This window comes from Rattus norvegicus, chromosome 1 (genome assembly GCF_036323735.1).
Source record: "Rattus norvegicus strain BN/NHsdMcwi chromosome 1, GRCr8, whole genome shotgun sequence".
NCBI classification, from domain to species: domain Eukaryota; kingdom Metazoa; phylum Chordata; class Mammalia; order Rodentia; family Muridae; genus Rattus; species Rattus norvegicus.
The window spans coordinates 167,159,348-167,168,650 of record NC_086019.1 but is presented as its reverse complement, the minus strand read 5'-3'; the positions used below and the strand labels follow the sequence as shown (position 1 = coordinate 167,168,650).

General features: G+C 36.5%; 1 protein-coding gene across 1 annotated transcript; it reads left to right on the top strand.

Annotated features, from left to right (window-relative positions):
- Positions 1–7,334: 7,334 nt before the first annotated feature.
- Or52s20 (olfactory receptor family 52 subfamily S member 20) lies at positions 7,335–8,306 on the top strand. The gene has a single exon (NM_001001023.1). The coding sequence runs from the start codon at positions 7,335–7,337 to the stop codon at positions 8,304–8,306; it is 972 nt and encodes a 323-aa protein (NP_001001023.1).
- The last annotated feature ends 997 nt before the right edge of the window (positions 8,307–9,303 follow it).

Below are 9,303 nucleotides of genomic sequence, written 5' to 3'. Positions count from 1 at the left end.
TGTTTCAGAATTTGTCTGCAGAGAAAGTGACAGCATAGGATGTCTCAAGCCTTCATTGTAATAGCCATCACAGAAATTAGAGACATTATTTGGTCTTATATTTGGAGCAGTCTCTTCACATATTACTAATGTGTGAATTATAATAAAACTAGCAAGTAAAAAAGTTCTGTGGGCATCTGTCTTTCAGAAGCTGTCTTATGAGCTTGACAGTATTAAATGCATCTCTTAATTCCTTGCTTTTACCAAGGTGTGATTTAATGGATAGAGGCTTGTTTAAAAATCAGTGAGTCACAAATGACCTTAAAATCTTATTTAAATCCTATAAAGAATATATAAGTGAAAATTAATAACCACTGACAATATATTATAAAGAGGCATTTAAATGATCTAGTAGTATCTGCATATGAGAAACATTTCACACAGTAACAGCAATTGACATAGCAATTTCTCAAACAGAAAATGTGCTACAAGCCAATACTGCAGACATTAAGCCCACATTTTCTAAACTCCATATTTCAATGGAATATTTTTCCTCACCAAGAATAATTTGTGTCAGACTATTTGCCAAGTATGCCTGAAGCCCATTGTTCAATCTCTAATACTGCATAAAACAGGTATTGCAAAAAAATTATAGAAACTTGTATTCAATATTGAATTTTTATCTTTTTTTTTTTTTTTGGTTCTTTTTTTCGGAGCTGGGGACCGAACCCAGGGCCTTGCGCTTCCTAGGCAAGCGCTCTACCACTGAGCTAAATCCCCAACTGAATTTTTATCTTAACTAACACTTGGTCTATATGATCCTCAAAGCTTCTATAACTTGTTTCTCACAATACATATTTATATTTACACCAAAAGACCTGTCAGGAGTAATGAACTTGATTCATTTTGATGTTATTAGGTAGATGGCATTGTTTCTTGTTAAATGAAAAATTAAAACAATGTGCAAAGCACAGTTTACATTTTTTCCATCTTTATTAAATTGGGTATTTCTTATTTACATCCCCTAACCCCTTTCCTTCCCCTTCTATGTGGGTGTTCCCCTTCCCATTCTTCCCCCATTACCACCCTTTACATTTTTGGATGACTGTTTTATCAGAAACATTGAAGATCAAATTGCTAATAAAAATGCAAATATATTTATGAAAATTATAACCATTTAGCTACACCTCAAAATATGGTAACCCTACTCTTTCTCAGTCTGTAAGCAGTCAATATAGTTGATGTTAATTTCACGAACTTGATGCTGTCTTTATAATCTCTAAGTATTATTTCCCCTTTCTTTCTCATTCTTTGTTTTATCTTCAATCTAGAAACTTACCGAAGGTGCATATTTGAGCTCATTTGCTCTTTAATAAAGATTGTTGTTCAGTCTCTTACTTATCACTAAAACTGTTCGAGCAATTCTTTTGATTACTTTATTTAGTGTCTCCTCTACATGTCTCAGAGTTCCTTCCTAGCATAGACGATGAATACATAGATGGCTGATAGGATGGCAGATAATAGATACACAGGTAAGTATGTGTGTGAGGAAGGCCTATTAAATTGTCATTCTCTAGTTTCTCTTAGCTTCCTCCACATCCCTGTGTGCTGTTTTCTACTTATGAAGACACATCTACATTCCAATCACAGCACTCTTCCTATCTTTGTTTTTGCTAATTTTCCACCCTTCTACATCTTTCTTATCTAGGAAAAACCTAGATGTTATTAAAATTGAAGTACCACTTAAACTCCTCCACTTGGCTTGAAACATTAATTTCTTCAGCCCATATTGACAAATTTTACCTTGACACCATTGTGCATATATCTCAACATATTATATATTTCAATATATAGTAAATGTAATCTACTATATAAACAGTCTGAAAGAAAGAAAGAAAGTCCATGAACATGTCATTAGACAGAGAAAAGGCCTGTGTCGAAAATCTAACACATCCATATGATAAAAGTTCTGGAGAGATTGAAGAGGCAAGAGACATACATCAACAGTAAACATAATAGAAGCAGTTTGTAGCAAGCCCAAAGTCAACTTCAAATTAAATGGAGAGGACCTCAAAGAAAATTCACTAAAATCAGGAACAAGACAAGGCTGGTCATTGTGTTCATACTTATTCAATATAGTATTTGGAGTGTTATCTAGAGCAATAAGACAACGATATCAGAGGAATGCAAATTAGAAAGGGAAAAGTCAAAGTATTTTTACTTGCAGATGACCTGAAAAATCCTACCAGGAAACTCCTATAGCTAACAAACACTTTCAGCAAAGTAGCTACATACAAAATTATCTCACAAAAATAAATAACTTTCTTATATCCAAATGTCAGATGAAATCAAGAAAGCAACATCATTCACAATAGCCTCAAATAACCAAATATCTTGGGATAACTCTAGACAAGTGAGTGAAGCACTTATTTCAATTAGTCTTAATTCAAATAAACAAAATAAATTCCTTACTAGGCTGTATAAAAATGGAAGAAAATAATTACATGTTTGTTCTCCAATATGAAGATTTCATTGCATATTCAGTTTGTCCTCCTTGGTACATTATAGAGTCATTCATGGGATCCTTCACAAACAGTACTGATCAGCGGAGGGGTATTATTCTAAGTATAATTTAACCATTTATAAAGGAGGGTGAGATTTTTTATATTTTTGGTTGTGAGCCTAGCCTTTAATGGCTAAGCCATCTCTCCAGCCCCTAGATTTTTTAAATTTAATGTCTTAATATGGAGATAGTTCTGTATATTTTTCATTTTGGGGAATTTCTAAGTGATAACTATATATAAAATCATTGCATGTTCTTTCCTTCTATTACTAAGAAATGTACATTTATACTTACATAAAGTGCCCTTGTCTTAAAATATTCATAGGAGGAGATATGGAGAAAAAGTTTGGAACAGAGACTGAAGGAATGGCCATTCAGAGCCTGCCTCACTTGGGGATTCAGCCCATATGCATACAGTCACCAAACCCAGACAATATTGCTCATGCCAAGAAGTGCATGCTGACAGGAGCCTGATAAAGTGTCTGTCTCCTGAGAGGCTCTGTCAGAGCATGACAAATACAGAGGCAAATGCTCTTAACCAACCATTGAAATGAGAATGGGGTCCCCATTGGAGAAGTTAGAGAAAGGATTGAAGGAGTTGAAGGTATTTGCAACCCCATAAGAACAACAATACCAACCAACTAGAGCTCCAAGGGACCAAACCACTACCCAAAGAGTACACATGGACACACCCATGGCTCCAGCTGCATATGTAGCAGAGAATGGCCTTGTTGGCACCAATGGGAGGAGAAACCCTTGTTCCTGACAAGGCTGGACCACCCAGTGTAGGGAATGTCAAGGTAGAGAGGCAGGAAGGGGTAGGTGGTTGGGTGGGAGAACACCCTCATAGAAGGGGGATGGGGGATGTGGTAGGAGGGTTAAGGTCAGGAAACATGGAAAGGGGATAACATTTGAAATGTAAATAAAAGTATTCAGTAAAAAATAAAGTTCCCTTGTTTTTTTATTTAGTCTTTCCTCACACAATATATATCCCAACCATAGCTTCCCTTTACTTCAAGTCCTCCTCATCTTTCCTCTTTTATTAAAACAAATTTCTATAGGTTCTCCTTGATTCCTCTTTCTGATTACTTCAGCCTCCTTTCTCTTTATGAATCAGATTGTATACGTTAGGTTTGAGTGTTGAAAATGGCTTAATCTGAGGCATAAATTTAAATACTGAGAACACTGTACAATTATTTTGTTTGCATTATTTCTGGGTTTTGTTTTGCCATAAGCAAGAGACTTAGTCACACTATGTAATTGGGCACAAGTCCAGGCCCCAGTACCCCAACAAGCAAGACCTCCACTCATCTTATAGACCCATTATAATAACAAGTGATAATGAAAATCAGGTGGAGAAGATACTGCAAATGTGGACACATTAAAAATATCACAGATGAAGTGATACAAGTCATTCATTAACAGCTTTCATCAACTAGTATATCTCCAGACACATTGCATTTAAATTCTTTCCTTTCTCCATTTATTAGATATGTTTTTCTTTTTTTAAGTTGTATATATGTATACTGTGTTTATATCATTCCCTCTTCATTCTTACAATTCCTCCTCTGTCCATGTCCTGCTCCTCCTCAAATTCATGATCCTTTTTTCATTAATATTTGTGTCTGCCTGTGCATGTGTGTTATATGAACACATATGTAAATGCAATCTATTAAACTTTCTTCTCCATGGTTGAACTCCCCTGATTAATTATTGAATACCAAGTGGTCAGGCACCCAAACATATACATTTGAGAAAGATTACATCTTTGATATTAAAAAGAATGAATATTCACATGACTAGGTGTTACATTTTTCTCTGGCATATGTTGGTCTCCTTGGGGAGAACAGAAACACCTGGGTTACTCTTTCAGTCTCTGAGTGGCTGTACTTCTTCAATTGTTTATATAACTTGTGTCAGCAACAGGTATAACAAAGGCAGAACTACATCAGCATCTGTTGATAAAGGTAGGATCACATATGACACAAATATCTCACCATATCTCACCATTCCATTCTCCAGATGAGTACTTGGCCCTTATGAGAGCTGAATGGATCAGAAATTGAATAGCGTTGAGCAAAGGACAGAGAAAAAGATGTTGTGAAGAATGTAGTGTTGTGTAAACAAAATTTGTTTGGCTTGAGTAAACTCCCACAAACCATTTCACTTGTGTGTGTTTTCCTATTTATGTGAAGGTGTAGACTGTCTAAGCTGACATACGTTCTTGAACCATCAGCTATTGTTTCCATCTAGAGTTTTCTTTGTTCCAGTAACTGTGAAGTTTTCCCCCCTAACTTCTCTCCAGAGGAAGCATGCCACATAATTGAAATTTACTAAAGGTAAGTTATCTCAGGAACAGTGGGCATATTTTCCCTTTAAATTATTTTATCACCATTCCAGCAAAGAAGACACCTTTGAGATTTGTGTACACTACAGTCCTAAATCAATTCCTTGTTCCTCTGTGTATCTACACTTGCCGATTATATCCTTCATTAGACTTAAACTTAGTGAAAGTTTGACAGGCTTGGTCTTCTCCTAAAAGTGTGCTTTTCTATTTTCTATATTTATATATTTCTTTATGTAGTTTTGTACTATATAGCAAAGTGTATGTGAGCATTTTTCAGGTGTTGGGGTCACGGGAGTATCCCAGGTACTGCTCTTGACTTTTATATTGTCTGAGATCAAGTATATAGCAGACTAGCTGCCCTGAGACCTGGAGGAAATCTTCTGTTGCTGCCTCCAATCTCACATTTGATTTCATATATACATGACTACATTTGGTTTTACAAGATGTCTAGAGAGCTGAGTTTATGTCCTCATGCTTACAAAGCAAACATTTAATCAACTGAGACACTTCACCAGTCCACATGGTGTGTGTTCATGGTTGCTATTAAATCTACCATTACAGCGGACAGTTCTTAAGATTTTTAAGTAAAAGTTAATTTTCTTTCAGTATCCATTAAAAAATGTAAGATACTTACATATTTCTGAGAAAGGTCTACTTTATGACATACACATCAAACAAGATCAAATGTAGGTATCAGATTTTAAGGCATGTTTTCCTTTGCATTTGATTTACTCCTGAGTCCCAGAACTGCTTTGAACAGCAAATTTATTCTATAATCTTGGTGTACTTTATTTGTTCTTGTCAAAATACAATCTGGTGTTAATCTATTTTATTTAATTACATAAAACTCTTCTATAAGATAAATAAATAACCACAAAACGAACAAGTTATTCATTATAATTACCAAAACATTTTAATTCTCCTTTAAAATTTGTTTCCCTTTCCATTGTAGTTTTAGATTCAGGTATTTTTATATTATATTAGTAGGTTTCTGCCTCTATGTAAGTCTCTGCACTATCTGTGTGCCTGGTGCTTGTGGAGGTCAAAGAAGGGCAACCAAGCCTTTCCATTTTGTTAGGGGATGTGGAAAAGGTCCTTAGTTTCTTGCCTTTTTGAAACTTTTATATAGTACAAGTGTCACATGATCTCAAATACATGGCATTCAAAAAAGTTATCTCACAGTTATTTGAGTTACAACTAAGTTTTGGAGGAAATGTCAACCAAGGAAACAGAAATGAGTTGAAGATTTATTGCACTGTGTGGAAACTATAGATGATAATCATGTTTTTGTTTATTTACTTGTTTTTGTTTGTTGGTTTGTTTATTGAGACTGGGTTTCTGTATGTAGCCTTGGCTGTCCTGGAACTTGCTCAGTAGGCTGGACCAGAATTCACAAAGATCTATCTGCTTCTGCCTCCATAGTGCTGGGATTAAAGCACAGCCTGACTAGTCATGAATTTTGTTTTTTAAAAATTGCTAAGAGATACTTTAAGACAATTTCAAACAAAAGAGTCTATTAGGAAGTGATAAATTAATTCAATTTAATCATGTATATATATATAATTTTCAAATTAGTGTATGTGTGCATGTGTCTGTTTCTCTGTGTGTGTGTGTGTGTGTGTGTGCCTGTGTGTGTGTATGGTGTACATAAAAGTCTGTACATGTTTGCATGTGAATTGCTGTATTGACAAACACATGTGGATGCCCTTACATATGTGTAGATGGAGCCGAGAAGTTGACATCCAGAATCATCTGTGACCATTCTTTCACCTTCACCCAATCAAAGTCTGGCATGCTTAGCTCAGGAATCCAGCTTTCTCTGAGAATTCTGTGCCCATGTCTTCGGAAGCTGGATCTACAGATAGTTGCCATTTGCATTTGTGAAGATTCTAGGCATTCTACTTCTGGCTGCCGTGTACAAGCATCAACCATTAATTAATATCTGTTATACCATGTATGCATCTTTCAAAACAATAAGTCCTGCGCTAAAAGTATATAAAAAGCTATATTTGAATATTTAAAAATGTATATTCTATCCTGGTTTATAAACACAGAAATGTAGTTCTTTTGCTTACTTAGAAATTAAAATCATGTCTTCTGGTTTGGAATTTTTAAAATTTATAATTTTCTCTTCATTCCAAAGGTCCAGGATGTTTGGAGACAAGAATTGAGCATCTTGTCTACGAGCCAGTTAATTCACACAAGTGGATTAAATTTCATCTTTTGAGTCATGGAAAGTACTTGCTCATATTTTACAGAGGAAGATAATCATTAGGTTATATGGAAACTACCCTAATATAATGGTGGTGTTCCAAGGTAGAAAATGGATTCGACTCTTAATTTAACCTTGGGGTGAAACATGCTAAGTGCTATATATAAATTAATAAATAATCTGTTTATTTATGGACAGATGGATGTGAATACTCTACACTTTTCTACGAGAGAATGCAGCAAATGGTTTCTATCACGCCATTGTCAAATATTACCAATCTGCACCCCAGAATCTTTCTTCTCCTTGGCATTCCAGGAATGGAAGCCATACACACATGGCTATCAGTGCCTTTCTGCCTTGTCTACCTGGGTGCTCACTTAGGGAATTTCCCTCTTCTCTTTATCGTCAGAATAGATTCCAATCCGCATGAGCCCATGTATTTTTTCCTCTGTATGCTCTCTGACACTGACCTGATTCTTTCCACAACTGCCATGCCTAAAATCCTCAGCAATTTTTGGTTCCATAACAGAGAGATTCATTTTGAAGCCTGTCTGGTACAAGTTTTTCTCATTCGCTCACTGTGCAGTATGGCCTCGGGGTTTATCTTGGCCATGGCCTTGGACCGCTATGTGGCTATCTGCAACGCTCTGAGGCACTCCGCTATTCCGACTCACGGTGTCATCCGGAACTTGGGGATAATGAGTGTCGTCCGTGGGGGGTTGCTTTTCAGTCCTCAGCCGCTCATGCTTCGCTGGCTTCCCTACTGTAGAACAAATACCATTCCTCACACATACTGTGAATTTATGGCTCTGATCAAGCTGGCCTGTGCAGAAACCCGGATTTTCAGACTGTACAGTCTAACTGCTGCCTTCCTAACGGGCAGTTTAGATTTCATTTCAATCATATGCTCCTATATTGTCATCCTTTATACTGTCTTCCGTCTTCCATCCAAAGCAGCTCGCCTGAAGACCTTGGGAACATGTGGATCGCATGTTTGTGTGATCTTAGTAGCCTATACTCCAGCCTTCTTCTCCTTCCTTACTCACAGGTGTGGTCACAATGTGGCCCCTCACATTCATATCTTTGTGGCTAATATTTACCTCCTTGTTCCTCCCTTAGCAAACCCAATGATCTATGGCATTAGAACCAAGACCATCAGAGAACGTTTTCTCCAAATTTTGACATCTAAAAAAATCATAAAATAACCTACTGTTTGTTCCCTTAATGGTTTACACTGATTCATGAAACCAAAGCAAAACACCATCGAAAAGATTTTTTTAATTTTATTTTTCTTGGATATTTTATGTATTTACATTTCAAATGTTATCCCCTTTCTCCCCACTCCAATGCCCCTCCCCCTCCCCTGCCTCTACTATGATCCAATTTATATGAAATTATCAAAGAACTAACACAGATGAGAAACAGAAACGTGACTACTGCGTTTCCATCATGTTCTTGTATGCTAGGAGTCTGTTGAGGCGCACAGATAGTGTGTTACCCAATGCCTACTTGTTGGACAGGGACTCACTTGGATGCAGCCTACAATCAATTGACATACACACTGAAAAATAATTAAATCATGAAAGAAAGAAGATCCAGTGTGTAATGGTTCACAATTTAATGCAGGCCAAGGAAGAAAAATCACAGAAAAGATAGGAAACTTAAAATTTAAAGTTTTACACATGCAATAAAAGTGGTGCTCAGTTGGTTTAAGGAACAAGAAAGGGCAGTAGTGTTCAGTGGTCAGGAAAAACACAGGAATTCGGATAAGGTAAAATTCTCCAACTTACTGACTCTTCACTGGCACAATTTACCTTTGAAGAAAAGAAGATATATTGAAGCTTTGAACTGTATTAACTGTATTAGGACAAGTGAACGAAATCAATTAAAACAGTTTTGAAATAAAACAAGATGAAACAACAGTAAAGGAAAAGAGTTAAAATTTAATTAGTAAAGGTTTGCTGATTTGAGAGAAATCCCCATGTCATAAGATGTACCATCTTTCCAAGAACATTCGGAAACTGTTCGTGGGCTGCGATCTTGTTCTTTGAAGCCTGGAAGAAATATGAACCACAATTAGGAAAATAAAATGGTGGCACATGGCCCGGAGCAGCATGGCAGTGAGAGGCACAGCAGTGAGACGCACTGCAGTGAGTAGCACAGCAATGAGCGCCATGGCAGTGAGCCGCATGGCAGTGAGTG